The 15,505-nt window shown below is 38.0% G+C and overlaps 1 protein-coding gene across 3 annotated transcripts; it reads right to left on the bottom strand.

Moving 5' to 3' along the window:
- Positions 1–806: 806 nt before the first annotated feature.
- prrg4 (proline rich Gla (G-carboxyglutamic acid) 4 (transmembrane)) lies at positions 807–13,820 on the bottom strand. 3 transcript variants are annotated; one of them, XM_053622761.1, is made up of 8 exons: positions 13,212–13,819; positions 12,672–12,912; positions 12,176–12,288; positions 8,003–8,166; positions 7,731–7,758; positions 5,405–5,528; positions 3,980–4,165; positions 807–1,271 (listed from the first exon to the last, which is right to left on the bottom strand). In XM_053622761.1, the coding sequence occupies exons 3-8, from the start codon at positions 12,276–12,278 to the stop codon at positions 1,244–1,246; spliced, it is 633 nt and encodes a 210-aa protein (XP_053478736.1). In that variant the 5' UTR covers positions 12,279–12,288; positions 12,672–12,912; positions 13,212–13,819; the 3' UTR covers positions 807–1,243. The 3 variants fall into 3 exon arrangements, with proteins under 3 accessions (XP_053478736.1, XP_053478737.1, XP_053478735.1); XM_053622762.1 differs by lacking the exon at positions 12,672–12,912 and having other exon boundaries at positions 13,212–13,820; XM_053622760.1 differs by lacking the exon at positions 13,212–13,819 and having other exon boundaries at positions 12,672–13,172.
- Between the last annotated feature and the right edge of the window lie 1,685 nt (positions 13,821–15,505).

Genomic DNA, 15,505 nt, shown 5'->3' with positions numbered 1-15,505 from the left:
TAGGTAACTTCAGATTGTAGTTTTGGAGACTTTCTGAGACGTAATTAACTTCTGCAATTGTCCAGCTGTGATCCTTGGAGATTTTTTAATTAATAGGTTAAAATTTCACAATAAAAAGGTAGAAAAATTATTTATCTTGGTTTAATTTTTTTTTTACCTCACAAAAACCTGCCATTTTAACAGGGGTGTCTAGACTTTTTATATCCACTGTAAATTAAAATATATTTTTACATTTTGGGCTTGGCCCAATTTTTTTGCCTAGGAGTGTAGATACTAAAACAATATTTTAGTCATGTATAACATGTAGAACAAAGTCATGCAAAGTTGCATTTTAAGGCAGTGTTGTATGTAATGTGTTGGTATACAAAAAACAAATTATGCTCGTGTTAATTTATTTATTTTATTATTTTGTATTAAACATATATTAACTATCTGCTATGGAAAACAGACATAATTATCAAAACATTGAAAGCAAAGAAAAAGTCAGCCAACAAGGAGGAACCTTTGGTTGACCACGTTATTTCCCCAAAACCACATCCTTTTGCTCGAGAAAAAAATAAAAAAATAGCTACATTAATCTTAATTAATAGAACAGTGTTCTGATTTGTGTGGCTATATTCAACAGACAGGACAAAAGATGAACAAAATAATGAGACAATTAACAAAATATAAAGAAAAAAACGTGTCAATCATAAGCACATCAACAACCATTATATATATATATATATATATATATATATATATATATATATATATATATATATATATATATATATATATATATATATATATATATAAAGAGGTAAACGAGGTAAAGCTGGTATTGTTTAGTAGGTCAGTGTTAATGGGAAACAACTGAGTTCTATATGTAGTATTCATAATTATATTAATCAACTTTCTTCACTATTTTCCTTCATCAAAAGCCCTCACAGACACATGGAATCAAATGCATTATAGGCTATTGGCATTTAGCATAATCTTAGTGTGCTTCATTCACAAATGTAAACTGAAATGACCTGGCTAACTATCTACTTATACAGCACTGCAAAATGTAGGAGCAATCAAATATTAGATAAATTAAACGTTCTAATTAGTGTAAAACCAGTACATTATAGACGTTATTCATAACCAAGCCAGCTCTATAAGTGATTCTGAAACAAAACATAGTTCATAACACCACATTACAGTTTCTGGTTTAAATTAAGAAACACCCAATCCAGGTTTATTTGATGACAGGGTTGGCTTATCGTTGAATGGTGCCTGGTCTCGATCTGTGGAAAAAGATATGATAGTTTTGTAATTAATCACAGAGGCCTAAGCATCACTGCATATTAAAGAAGATATAATGAAGTTTAACACGGTTGTGTATGTATTGATTGATGCATATAAGGATGATCAATGTATGTACAGCGGGTATGGAAAATATTCTAAAGCCCTTTAGTTTTCGCTTTTTGCCATTAATCTACAAACAATAACCCATAATCCGTCCATCCATCCACTTTCCATACCACTTATCCTACACAAGGTTACAGGGAGCCTGGAGCTTATCCCAGGCATCTTGGGGCACAAGGTGGGGGACACCCTGGACGGTGTGCCAATCAATCACAGGGCACAAACTTGCGCGCACACACCCATTCACACACTACGGACAATCTGGAGCCTACAAGGCATGTTTTTGGACTCTGGGAGAAAACTGGAGGAAACCCCTGAAGCGTGGGGAGAACATGGAAACTCTATGCACACAGGGCGGTGGTAGGAATCAAACCCCCAAACCTGGAGATACAAGGCAAATGTGCTAACCACTAAGCCACCATGCCCCCCACAATAACCCAGAATGACGAAGCAAAAACAACTTTTCAGAGGAGTATTCAGACCCTTTATTCAGAAGCACCTTTAGCAGCAATTATAGCTTCAAGTCTTCTTGAATAAGTCTTTATAAGCTTTGCACAACTGGATTTGGGCATGCTTCACCATAGTGTTGGTATTACCAGTTGCTGTAGTGCTTGGGGTTCAGCCTCAAAAGTAAATTTTTTTCCCATCAGACCTACAAGTCCGGGGTGCACGGTGGCTTAGTGGTTAGCACGTTCGCCTCACACCTCCAGGGTCCGGGATTCGACTCCCGCAGGGGCCATGTGTGTGCGGAGTTTGCATGTTCTCCCCGTGCTGTGGGGGTTTCCTCCGGGTACTCCGGTTTCCTCCCCCAGTCCAAAGACATGCATGGTAGGCTGAATGATGTGTCTAAAGTGTCCGGAGTGTATGAATGGGTGTGTGTGAGTGTGTATGTGATTGTGCCCTGCGATGGATTGGCACCCTGTCCAGGATGTACCCCGCCTTGTGCCCGATGCTCCCTGGGATAGGCTCCAGGTTCCCCCGCGACCCTGAAGAAGGAGTAAGCGGTAGAAGATGAATGGATGGATGGACCTACAAGTCCTTCAAGAGCCTGCCATATACCTTTTACTCAAGATTGGCTTCTGTTTAGCCACTCTACCATAAAGGCCTGACTGATGGAGTATTTCTGAGATGGGTCTCCCATCTCTGCTAAGGACTTCTGAAGCTCTGTTAGACTGGCCATTGGGTTCTTGGTCTCCTCCCTGACCAATGCCCTTCTTGCCTGTTAATTCAGTTTTGCCAAGATGGACAGCTCTAGGAAGAGTCCTGGTTATTCCAAACTTCTTCAATTTCACAATAATGGAGCCCACTGTGCTCCCGGGAACATTCAAGGCTTTAGAAATGGTTTTACACCTTTATCCAGATCTATGTCTTGGAGGTCTACAGAGCGTTCCTTGGAATTCATAGCTTGGTTTTTGGTCTGACATTCAAGGTTAATTGTGGGTCCCCACACACACACCCCTTTCTAAATCCCTTAAATCCCCTTAAGTCAATTTCTAGAGACTCTTCCAGAGCAAAAAGATGCACCTGAGCTCTTTGGAGTGCCTAAAGCAAGGGTCTGAATACTTATCTAAAGGAGATATTTCAGTTGATGATTTTTAACAAATTTGCAAAAAAGTTCTCAACACACGTTTTTGCTTCGTCATTATGGATTATTGTGTGTAGCTTAATAGCCAAAAAGTCAATTTAATAAATTTTAAATGAAATCTATAACACGATCAAGTGTGCAAAAAATACAAGAGGTCGAAATAATTTCCGAGCCCACTGTATGGCTGGAGAGATAACGTATGTATGGACAGACAGATGGATGTAAGGATGGATAATCATTACATGAACAATGATATAATGGGCTTCTTTAGAAAGTAGCATGTTACCAATACTATATAAAAATGTGTCAATTAACGACAGAAAAGCCTTTAGGTTCAGCACTACAGAAATCCTCTAAACAGTGATGCAGAAACACTTATCGCTCTTCCTCTAAGTGAGTGTTCATGTCATTTTGAGTTGATTGACGACCTGTTTCGTATGGTTGTGTGTATTACTTTATAACTGCTATTGTTAGGCATTCCTGTTAATAATGTGAGGAATTTAGTGTTGGAATTACAGTCTGAGTTTTCAACATGACCAACTGCTATCATTTTCAGACACATTATAGAATGTTAACAGACACACACCTGAATAACGTTTAAAAATGAGATCCCATTCAGTGAAAATTAAACCGTGTGTGTATGGAAATGCAGACAACCAATCAGATTGTAACCTTCGAGATCCTGAAACTTGTGGCCAGAAAAGTGTACAAGATATCAGATGAGCATCTAAAGTTGAAATTATGGTCATACTAACTTTCAGCTTGGTGTTTGTTATGACAGGCACCTTTAAATTGCATGTGATACTACACTATGCAAGATGCCTTATTGATAGCGTGTATTGATAGTTTGTATGTGGCACAGCCTACAGGAGTAAAGTCTGTTCAGTGTAACCGGACAGCAGCAATTCCATGTGTATGATTTTACATGTGGTTAAAAAAAAGGCATTTAGCTCAAATCATTAGTGTGAACGTGCGTGCGCATCTGTGTGTGTGTGTGTGTACCCGGGATATGGCGGTGGTGGAGCATCGTGGGGTCCAGTTATAGCAATGGCCTGCTCGTATGAGGGGAGACCATGTGTTTCCATTTCATCTGATAAAGGAGGAGCAGGGATGGGGTGCAGCGACACCTCCTCTAGCCTCCTAATGATCACAGAGGCATTACTGCGTCTCGAACGACTCCTGACGGGCCTGACCATGCATGCGCACACGCACACACACACACACACACACACACACACACACACACACACACACACACAAACAGTGACACAGTCCAGTTGTTAAATTGCAACATAGTTAAAAACATGGATATTCCAGAGAACAACTGTAGTGTTACACAAACACTTATCTGGAGTAGACACTTGACAATTCTACTTCTTCAGAGAAGAACAGCATATACATTGTTTTACAGTGCAAGCCACATAAACGTACCAGGCAGTGTTTCAAAGTTAGAACCAAGCTAACCAGAGTACTTCCCCCACACTGGTTTGACATTTACTGTAGATTCTTGTTCAAGATACTGACACAAGACACCAGTAGCCAACATTTAAATGACTTATTCTTTGCATATATTTGTGTGTTTTAAAGACAAATATTTTATATGTTTGTAACTTTTACAGTTACTCCTTGTAATGATTTCTATTGAAAGTCAAACTATACTAGAGGAAACGTTGCCATCAAGCTACCTACCCTACCCTGAAGAAAGAATGATTCTTTAAAAAAAAAATTTAAAAAAATACTACAGCAAATGTTTATACAACTCAGCTGGTTTAAGCTTAACAAAGCATTCAACTCAAACAAGTTTAAAATGACATATACCCATACTAAAACATACAAGTCCTCAGTTCTGAGCTTCTCTCGGTTTGTACTTAGCACATAGATATAGCAGTGTCTCATAGCTACAGGTCTCTCGTGCGTAACTGGAATGTAGGTTTCAATCTGGCAACACTTTGATGACTTCTAATTGCTACAGCAGCTGGGTTTGTTTACTTGTTTACCGAGTGTGTTTGTTACAGCATCTGCTAAAAAAAATTTGTCTTCTAATCAGGAAAAGACGGTATAAAAGGTAAACTGCAAGTATTCTACTCAGTATGCCAGTTTATTATGGACTACATACAGTAGTATTGTAGATTATATTTACTGATTATAGCTAATCTGTCAAAATAATCTGTGTAGAGACATGTTAATGAGGAACATGAAATAATTACTACCATAATAGCATTCAACAGCAGTGAGAGGCATATTATATTTATACATATTATAAAGTGTCTTTAGACATTTTACAAAACAAACAAACAAAAAAAAGTTTGATAACATCTGATGACCTCAGCATACCAATGTTAATGGCTTTGAGTACAATATATTGCCTTAATCTGAATGCCCTGCATGCATATTTTACTGTGACCCGCTTGTGCAGCATGTCCTTACTTATTTTTGCACTGCTTCTGGCAGGAATACCAGATCAGGAGCCCCATTATGATGATGGCCACGCCCCCTGCGATGATGCCCACCAACAGAGCAGTCACATCGATTTTCTGCCCCTGATTCTGAGCTGCAAATATCATTGAAACAGAACATAACAGTGTAACCATGTTTAATATTTAGCCATAAATTCTAGTCATATCTAAAACGAATTTCTGAAAGCCTCATCAAATGCTTAGGATAGTTTTAAATAGTAGAATTGTTAAAACCATCAACTTATCCTTCAGTATTTTAGCAAACCAGCGAATAAGTATGTGGCAAGTATGTCCTTCTAACTTGTTTTTTTGTTTCTTAAAAAACCCCATTTAAAACACACTGCATCTGTGAATATTGTCCTTTAGGACTTTTAATGTCTTGTCACACGTTATACACTAAGGGTTTTAATATTAATGATGCAACTAACCAGACTGACTCGTTTTAATTTCTATAACATTAATGGAGAATTGGGCACAGGTTATAGTGCGTTAAGAAAATGAATGCTCATCTACAAACACAACAGAGGAAAAGGCTGAAAGCATGGGGTGGACAAAAAATGATCATGATACTTCAAGATATTTTAAAATGACACACACAACATTAATTTCACTAAAGTTTGACAACAGAGTGCCATCAAAACCGAATCGCAACATTAAAAGGAACAAAATGGGAAATAAAATTGTTAATGTCCATCCAGCTTCCTGTTACTGTGAGAAACAGAGAATACAACTAGAATGGTTAGTTGTAGCAATACAGCTATAGATTATGAAGTCATGGAAACATTCTCAAGTGTGGCATACCAATCAAAAATGATGAACCTTTACTCATACATCAGTTCAGTTTCCTTAACCAAATAACGACATTCTGATTTTAACTGCCACTTTGAAAACAAAGCTGTAAGCACATAACTGAGAAATAATACTGCGTGCCCAAAGTATTATATTGCTTGAATCTAAGATAAGAGCCATCAATATACTGTACAAATGTCATCATATTAGGTAATAAAAAGTGGAGGAACTGGTTTGGGACTATAGATAAACAAGGAGCCAAGAGTTGTACACAGATAAGATGATGATTCTTACTGCTCTGCTTTTTTGCTTCATGAATAAATGAATGGCCAATTGAAAAAGGAAAAAGTCCTTTATCAGATAAAATGTATATCGTAGTATATATAAATAATTGTCACCATGGTGACAGTTCCAGGGTTCCCAGTTCGATCTTGAGCTCCGGTTACTACTGTCTGTGTGGAGTTTCACATGTTCTCCCCACATCTGTGTGGGTCTCCTCAGCACATCCTAAAACACGTAGGTGGATTGGCTTATCCTCATGCCCAGTGTTCATAGAACAGCCTCCTGATTCACCACAGAATAACTTTCAAAAAATAAATGTCAACAATTATTTGCTCGTAAATAGCCCATTTATCTATTTTTACTAACTTTTTTGTAAACATCTCACATAAACTGTCCTGTGCTGTGGCATCACATCTTGATTCATCATTCATTTATTTATTCATTCATGCATCTTCAGTAGTAACTGCTTCATCCCTGGTGAAGGTTGGAGTGGATCCAGAACGTATTCTGGGGCCACAGGGCAAAAGGTGGGAATATACCCTGAACGGGACACTGCACACACATTCATTTACACCAATAGGCAATTTAACATAGATGATCCAAATCTCTTTTTGGGAGGTGGGAAGAAACCAGAGAATGCACAGGAAACCCACATGGACACAGGGAGACGATGTGAAACTCCAAAAAGACGGTCATTTGTAAACATGCTGGCTTTTTTAACTTACAAACCTGTATGATGTTTTATATCTGTATTCCCTGCACATTCCTGCAATTTTGACTACAACCCCAATTCCCCCCCAAAAAAGTTGACACGCTGTGAATAATGTAATGTAAATAAAAACAGAATGCAGTCTTTTGTTGCCCCGTCCCAACTTTTTTGAGACGTGTTGCGGCCATCAAATTAAATTTTTTCCTTAAAATGGTACATTTCCTCAGTTTAAACATTTGATATGTTTTCTACGTTCTATTGTGAATAACATATGGGTTTGTGAGATCTGCAAATCATTGCATTCTGTTTTTATTTACATTTTACACAGCGTCCCAACTCTTTTGTGGAACTGGGGTTGTAAAATACATTCGAAAAAATGTTTCTTGAGGTAACATCATAATAAAAACTAGATTGTTTTGCAGCACTGAAAACCAAGAATAATAAAGACAATAAGCAAAATACACAGCAAGAGATAAATAGGTCATAAAACCAGTACGGACACACGGCTCTGACTTACCCTCTGTATACTTTTTCCAGAAAGCATCCTGTTGAAAACAAACAAAATGTCACACACCCAAAGACAATTTATTATCAACAGCAGTACATCAGCTTATTACACAGCTAATGATGATGTGTAACTCAACACGACAAACAAGTTTACCTATTCAGCAGGTAAACATGATAGCTTGTACGTTTATTACGTAGGTGTGTTTTTGTAACGAGTCACAAAGTTGATGGCACAGGTTTGGTGAAAGAATGTGTTGATTGTAAAGAACCGAATTACTCAACTGTGTCTGGAATATTTTCAAAAACCTCACGCGCTTCTTCATAGTTGCACACTTCCTCGATACACTCTCTCTCCAAATTGCCTGGGGTGAAGATTTCAAAGTCGAATCGGTTGTACAGCAGGTGGCGTCCTAAAAACGTATTGGCCTCCTGTTCTTCCGTAAACACTGTCCAGAGCGAAAATAGCCGACATTACACATACACTATATGGGGTAGTGCTAATAGTAGTAATAATAATAAAAATAATATCAATATTTCTGTTAATGAGTACACATTTCCTACCCACAAGGCATTGCGTTTTATTTGCAAGTTACAGCCAGTTTCAGATTAATGACTGTGACCTATAAACTCATTAAGCTGTTAACACTTCTCACTGCCTGCATAAGTTCAGCATCGGCGAGAGTTCCCATAACTGCTCATGTAACCCCTCAGGGAGAACACAGACAGATATTTTTAAATATTTCAACTGACATATATAATGGATATAAAAAGTCTACACACCCCTGTTAAAAATGACAAGTTTTTGTGATGTAAAAAAAAAAATGAAACCAAGATAATCATCTAAGAACTTTTTCCACCTCCAGTGTGAAATTACAACGTATAATAAAAATTAAGTGAAAAACATTCAAACATTTTAGAGAAAAATAGGCAAAATGGAAGAGAAAAAAAAAGTTACAATAACCTGGTTGCATAGGTGTGCGCACACCCTTTGATATCACGTTCAATAGCATGTTCAAAAGTAATTATCATACAGCTGTCATCAATGAAATTATTCTGATTAACCCCAAATAAAGACCAGCTGTTTCTGTAAGATTTCCTTCACATCTTCTTGGTTTCATCTGACTGCTGAAGCCATGGTCTACAAAGAGCTTACAAACGTGCATGGTATCTCACTTGTTGAAAGTTATCAATCAGGAGAGGGGTATAAAGGAATTCCCAAAACATTAGATGTACCATGGAACACCTTAAAAGGCAATCATCAAAAATGGATCACCACAGTGACACCACCGAGAACAGGACGTCCCTCCAAAATTTATAAAAAGGACAAGACACAAACTTACCAGGGAGGCTGCCAAGAGACCAAAGGCAGCATTAAAGGAGCTGCAGGAATACCAAGTACTGACAAGTACTGATTACTCTGTGCATGTGACAACAATCTCTCATGCCTGGGCTATGGGGTAGGATGGCTAGACGAAAGCCCTTTCTCACAAAAAACATCCAAGCCTAACGAATCATCCCAAACCATGCGGCAAAATGTGTTATGGTCTGGTGAGGTCAATTCCAAAATGTATAACAGTTCCATTAATTACAAAAGATGTCTTGGGTGGGAAAAAACCCCAAAACACAAACAAAAGAACACTATATCCACAGTGAAGCATGCTGGTGGCAGCATCGTGCTTTAGGGCTGCTTTTATTCAGCCAGAACTGGTAACTTATCAAGGTGGAGGGAATCAGGAATAGCCACAAATGCCAGTCGATTTTAGTGCAAAACTTCAGGTGTCCACTAGAAAACTGAAAACGAAAATGAATTTCACCTTTCAGGACAACAACAATGACCCATAGCATACATCCAAATCAACAAAGGAATGGCTTAACCACAAGAAGATCAAAGTTTTTGAATGATATAGCCAGTGGCCAAACCTGAATCCAACTAAACATCTGTAGGGTGACCTGAAGCTGGCTGTGCACAGGAGATATCCTTGCATTTTGATGGATCTAGAATGTTTTTTGCAAGAAAGAGTGGGAAAATATTGCCAAGTCAAGATGTGCCACGCTTGTAGACTCAAAAAGATTGAGTGGTGTAGTTTAGGGGTGTGCACGCATATGCAACTAGGTTAGTTTATTTTTTACAAAGTTTTTTTTTTTTCCTTAAAAAAAAGGTTTGATTGTTTTTCCAATATTTTTTTTTATACATTGAAGGAGGAAAAAGTTCTGACATTATTTTGGTTTACATTTTTTACATAACAAAAACCTGCCATTTTAACAGGGGTGTGTAGACTTTTTACATCCACTGCATAATATACAACAGTTTATCCTCATTGTGTTTGTGACATTAGATGGACGCTGTTTCTGAGACGTTTTTTAAAATGGTGTGAATCTTAAAAACCTTTGCCGAAAATCTGATCACGTACAGAGTGACCAAACCACAAAAAAGCTATTGAAATAAATAAAATATTGAAAACAATCTAGCAGTTTGGATGTTAGATTTTTTAATTAGGGATATGAGGAATTAAAACAAATAATGTGGTTAGGTCAAACCTGCTGCTGTGTATGAGAACGACTCCCATTGATTAATAAAATGTTCAATTTTCTTTAAAATCCAATCATAGCAGTGAGACATAGACCCAAGCGGGCAATTTACATTTTTATTGAGATAACTTTTTGATCAGTCATTGTATTGAAGGAGTTCAATCCAAACGTCAATAATTAAAAACAAACAAAAACAAATGTTTAGAAAGACATTGAAAAGGTCTATATTCCCAAAATATTCCTGCATATACAGTTAATTAACGTGCCTATTATTTTAATAGCTGGATTATGTTAAGCTATGTCTAATTAATTTGGATAAATTAATCATGAATCCGGATAAATTTGAAGACGCATCTTTTTCACTACGTTTCGGCCTTCCGTCCACACAGAGATGGTGTTTTTGTCCAGCGAAAACTGAGCTTTTTGGAAACGCTCTACCGAGTGAATACATTTGAAAGCACCGTTTTCACATGGTAGTGTGGACTGAGAAACCTGAGATATTCGAAAACTATGACATGTTTTTAGTCACGTGACACAGTCATGTAACACATTCAACTCAAAACAAACAAGATGGTGGATGATGTTGTATTGCAGTTGTTGTGCTTGTGATCCAGTTTGATAGCTTCGTTAAAGGTTAATGTCACGCTGTACAACCTTCAGATTGCATTTTTAAATAAACGCCTGATGGAAATGGCTCAGGCCAAAGCTTCCTGCGTTTTTATGCATTTTACGCAGAATAAAGATCTGAGTGTTTTCAGACGTTTCAGTGTGGACAAGCAATGTTTGGAAAACCATCGAAAGCGCCACTGTCGACGAAAATGCAGTGTTCGGATCTATCCGGAGTAACGTAGACGTAACCTTAGCAAAATAAATCTGTACTGACAGGGTTCATGGTTTTTTTTTTTAAATAGATAAAGGAGTTCCTGACTGCAAATGTTTGAGAACCACATGACAAATCACTAATGAAAACATTCCATATTACTAACTACTAAGAGAGGCAACCTTAAAGTAGGGTTGTGACTTTTTTATTTTACTTAGTTTTGTTACACTAGTAGAAATCACAAACCACCATTACCCCATAGAGTAGTAATTATTATTACTGAGTTCTTATAGTTATTAGTAGGGCTGGGTAAAAAATATCGATTGTCCGATTTTAAACCGACCTTCAACTTAACGAAACGATATCGATTCGGGAAATGATTTCTTGTTACAATGTTTGTTGCTCAAAGTAAAAGTAAAAAGTAGTTAAACATAATCGTGTGGGCCCTATTGTTAATGTAAATGTGTATTTCAGTAATATAGCTAAGTAGGAGGTTTTCAGTTACCAGCATTTAAATTAAAACATGGATTCCAAGTCTGCAAAACTAACATTTTAAATGAAATATCGATAACGACTCAATATTGAATCTAATGGAATCGATATCTAATTGAATCCATATAAATAAGAATCAAATCCCCAAAATTGGTCGCAATACCCAGCCCTATATATAAGTCTATTTGACTGGTCCCTTGAATTAAAATTAAATTGAACCCAAACCTTTCATAACTGGAAAACAAGCAGGGCTATAAATAATGTCACCGATAATCAGCCAGTGGAAAGTTCAGGAATAAAACACTCCAATAAATAGACAGAATATTACAGTACACATTTAAATATACTTAATGAGCCTAATATTTGACGAGGCTCTGTGAAGAAACTAACTATACTAAAGCGGACAGTGTATATTAGAAACAGTGTCCAGAAACAGGTTTTAAGTTGTGTAAACATGTTTAATGTAATCACAGTTTCCAGTCATTCTTTCATTCATTGTTTACTAGCCCTGGATAATGCGGGCTAGTAAACACACTGTGCTTGCTTGTCCTTACTGATTCAACTGGACTATACTGTAGACTTTCTGGTTTGTTGATATTATTGAAGTAACTCACCGGCATTTCTGTCTTCTACCTGCTTGGAGCTTTGTGTATCTCTCTCACACACACAGAGTCCACAGAAGGTGAAGCCACACAGCACAAAAACAAATATCAGCATTTCTGTCCAGCTGTAACAGAGAAAATAGTCGAGGGGGGAAACGGGTCACATGTTGTTCTGAGCCTACTCTCTCTCTCTCTCTCTCTCTCTCTCTCTCTCTCTCTCAGTTTACACGCCTCAGTCCGGCCTTTCTGTCGCCTGACAGGCATTTACATTTACATTTTAACTAAATGTACTTGTTTTGTTGTCGTTGTTTTGTCCTAGATAATACACAAACACGACAAAAATGATTTAAAATATTGAAAAAATGCGACGTTTAGTCCACTACGAGAGAGAGTAAAATAAACCTCCAAACACGGTATCTTTAGTCAAACATGACACACTGTTTACGTAAGTTGTTATAAACAAACGTTTGGTCACGAGACGAAAATACCAAAGTTACAATAAACCTACCTGTTAAATCCTTCAGTCTAGATCCCAAAGGAGTTCGTTTTCAGTTCCGGTTAAAATTCCTCAAGTGTTTCGCTTTATCACTATTCTCGGTACAGTCGAAGAGGACTCATCGTGTTTCAGGAAGTTTCGCTTTAGATCATCAAATCCTGAACGCACCACCACCTGTTCCATGGCAACGCGCCATAATCACTGATACTGTCGTGTTCAAGACACTCACGAGCGCCGAGGAAAACCGGATTATCTGCGAGTGCAAAGCGCACGAGTTCCAGGAACCGCATAAAAAAAGGGAAGAAAGAAAATGAAAAGTAATCTACGCAACACCGGGTTCCGTCCTAAACCGCACCGACTACTACAGGACTTCAATTATATGAACATTTAAATCCATTCACGCGCTGAGTTTCTTCTCCCGACTCGCGTGCAGATGTTGTCATGGTTCGCGTGCTATATTTAGTACTTGAAATAGGTTATGGTGAGGTGTTTGAGGTGCGGCCTGTGAGGAGGAACCTACAGTATACAGACATGATGAGTCGATCTACTCACCTGGGCGAGAGCCGAGCAGAGCAGCAGAACTGAGAGGAAATGCGGAGGAAACTTTTCTGTCGTCATGAACCAGAGCAAATCATGCACCAACGCACAAAACGCAGACACAACAATGTGAATTTGCTCATGAGTGAAATTATAGTGCGGATTAGTTTTGCAGCATATCCTGTATTAATGCGTATTAGGTCGATGTGAATGTAAACTATATATTCTCTCTCTGACTACATGGACATGGACAGCAGTAATCTAATTATTGACCTTACTCCGAGTAAGATAACAATGTGATTAAGGTGTTTACATGAGTCGCTTTTAGAATATTACTTTCATGTACCCGTTTTGCATGTTCTAGAACATAGTTCGATTAACGTCACACGCCATTACGTCACCGCGCCACGCCGTCCGACGTTCCCTCCAGAATTTCACGTATTAACATACAGTTCGTCTTCGTTATGGTACTGTATACAGTTTTAGGTGGTTTTCATTAAAATTTTTACAAACGCTTCAAGTGCAGTTAATTATTTGTCATGCTGTACGTGCTAATAGACAGTGGGCTGCGTCTCAAACCGCGTATTTACCTTCTATATAGTAGCCGAGATGCATGTATTTCGCCTATAGTAGGTAAGGACGCGGTTTGGGACGCAGCCGTGCTCTCTTGTTTGACGGTCCGTAAAGCGGTTGTGCACTGCCGTGTGTGATCGTGTCCTGTCGCAAAATGCGGTGAAAACTCTCACACGACGTTAATAGTGTGATTAAGGTGTTTACATGTCTGTAATACACCTCGATAATGTGACTAAAACAGGAGTACTCCACATGTCTTAATTCGATTTGTGTTTACTTCGAGTATAACTTTAATCGGATTAAGGTAATTAAAAATTGATGTTTACATTCTAGTTTCTTAATCAGTGTATCGTCTTAATCGGGTTAATATTGGATTATTGTTGTCCATGTAAAAGTACTCTCTCTCTCTCTCTCTCTCTCTCTCTCTCTCTCTCTTTCTTCACTTTTAATTCAAAGTGCTTTATTGGCATGACTGTTTACATACAATATTGCCAAAGCATTAATATAGATAAGAAAGGAGAATAAAACAATGAAATAAAACAATAGTAATAATAATAGAAATATAGCTTCAAGCAGCAGTTATTGGGGTTCAAGCCGTTTAGGGCCCTGAAAGACGTTAAAATATATTACTTAATATTATGCGATCCTATAAACACCTAAATCAAAGAAAAACCAAGATAATTTAAAGAAATCTTGGCCTTCATTAAGCTTGTCTAATACCTGCTGAACATTGCTCGACCAATGGTGGACATGTTTTTCAAGATTCACTCCTCGTGTATGCTGATTGAACCATGAACAAGGACAATTCTTGCAAGATTTATTTATCAAGTCTGTTGGACGAATGGTTCCACATTCATGCAGAATGTTGAGAAAAAAAAATAATTTTCTGCTTCAGCTACCCAAAGAGTGGCAGCTCTGCAGTTCTGTTGATGAGAGAGGTCAGAGGAGAAAGTCCAGACTAATTTGAGCTGACAGGAAGGCTAGAGTAATTCATTTAGCCACTCTTTACAAACGTGGTGAGCTGAAAAGCATCAACGCACAACATGTCAAACCTTGAAGAAGATAGGCTACAACAGCAGATCACATCATGTTTCATTCCTGTCAGCCACGAACAGGAATCTGAGGCTACAGTAGGCACCAACACTGGATTGGAAAAAGATCATTATATGTCAAAATGTGTGGACACCTGACCATTACACCCATATGTCAAACTAAGGGGTCCAAACATGTTCCAGCATGATAGCATGCCCCTTATGTACAAAGCCAGGTTCATGAAGACAGTTAGCCAAAGTTGGAGTTGAAGAACTCAAGTGTTCTGCACAGAACCCTGACCTCAACCCCACTGAACACCTTGGAAGCAATTAAAATGCTGACTGTGCCCCAGGCCCCCTCATCCGACATCAGTGCCCGACCTCACTATTGTGGCTGAATGGGCAAATCTCCACAGCCACGTTTCAAAATCTAGTGCAAAGCCTACCCAGATGAGAGGAGGTTATCATGACAGAAAGGGGGTGGGGGTGCATATGAGTGTTACGGTCGGGTAACCACAAACATTTGGCCATATACACTATATTGTTTATATATATTGTTGCTATACACAATTTATCAGACTTAACTCTGTACACAGTGCATAGACAGGATCAAGGGGTCAGTAAGAATTTAACCCTTTTGCTCTGTTTATGTTTTAAATTTTTACATTTAAAGTGTAAACATTCAATACATTTTCAACATGAAAC

The sequence above is a fragment of the Ictalurus furcatus genome, chromosome 4 (genome assembly GCF_023375685.1).
Source record: "Ictalurus furcatus strain D&B chromosome 4, Billie_1.0, whole genome shotgun sequence".
Taxonomy (NCBI): domain Eukaryota; kingdom Metazoa; phylum Chordata; class Actinopteri; order Siluriformes; family Ictaluridae; genus Ictalurus; species Ictalurus furcatus.
The sequence above is the reverse complement of the archived record's forward strand: the minus strand, read 5'-3'. Positions and strand labels throughout refer to the sequence as shown.

Coding starts and splice junctions, on each gene's coding strand:
- prrg4 (XM_053622762.1), bottom strand. CDS start 12,278: ATGCTGATATTTGTTTTTGTGCTGTGTGGCTTCACCTTCTGTGGACTC. Junction 8,167..12,175: donor GGTAGAAGACAGAAATGCCG/GTGAGTTACTTC, acceptor CGCTCTGGACAG/TGTTTACGGAAGAACAGGAG. Junction 1,272..3,979: donor CCACCACCGCCATATCCCGG/GTACACACACAC, acceptor CTTTTTCCACAG/ATCGAGACCAGGCACCATTC.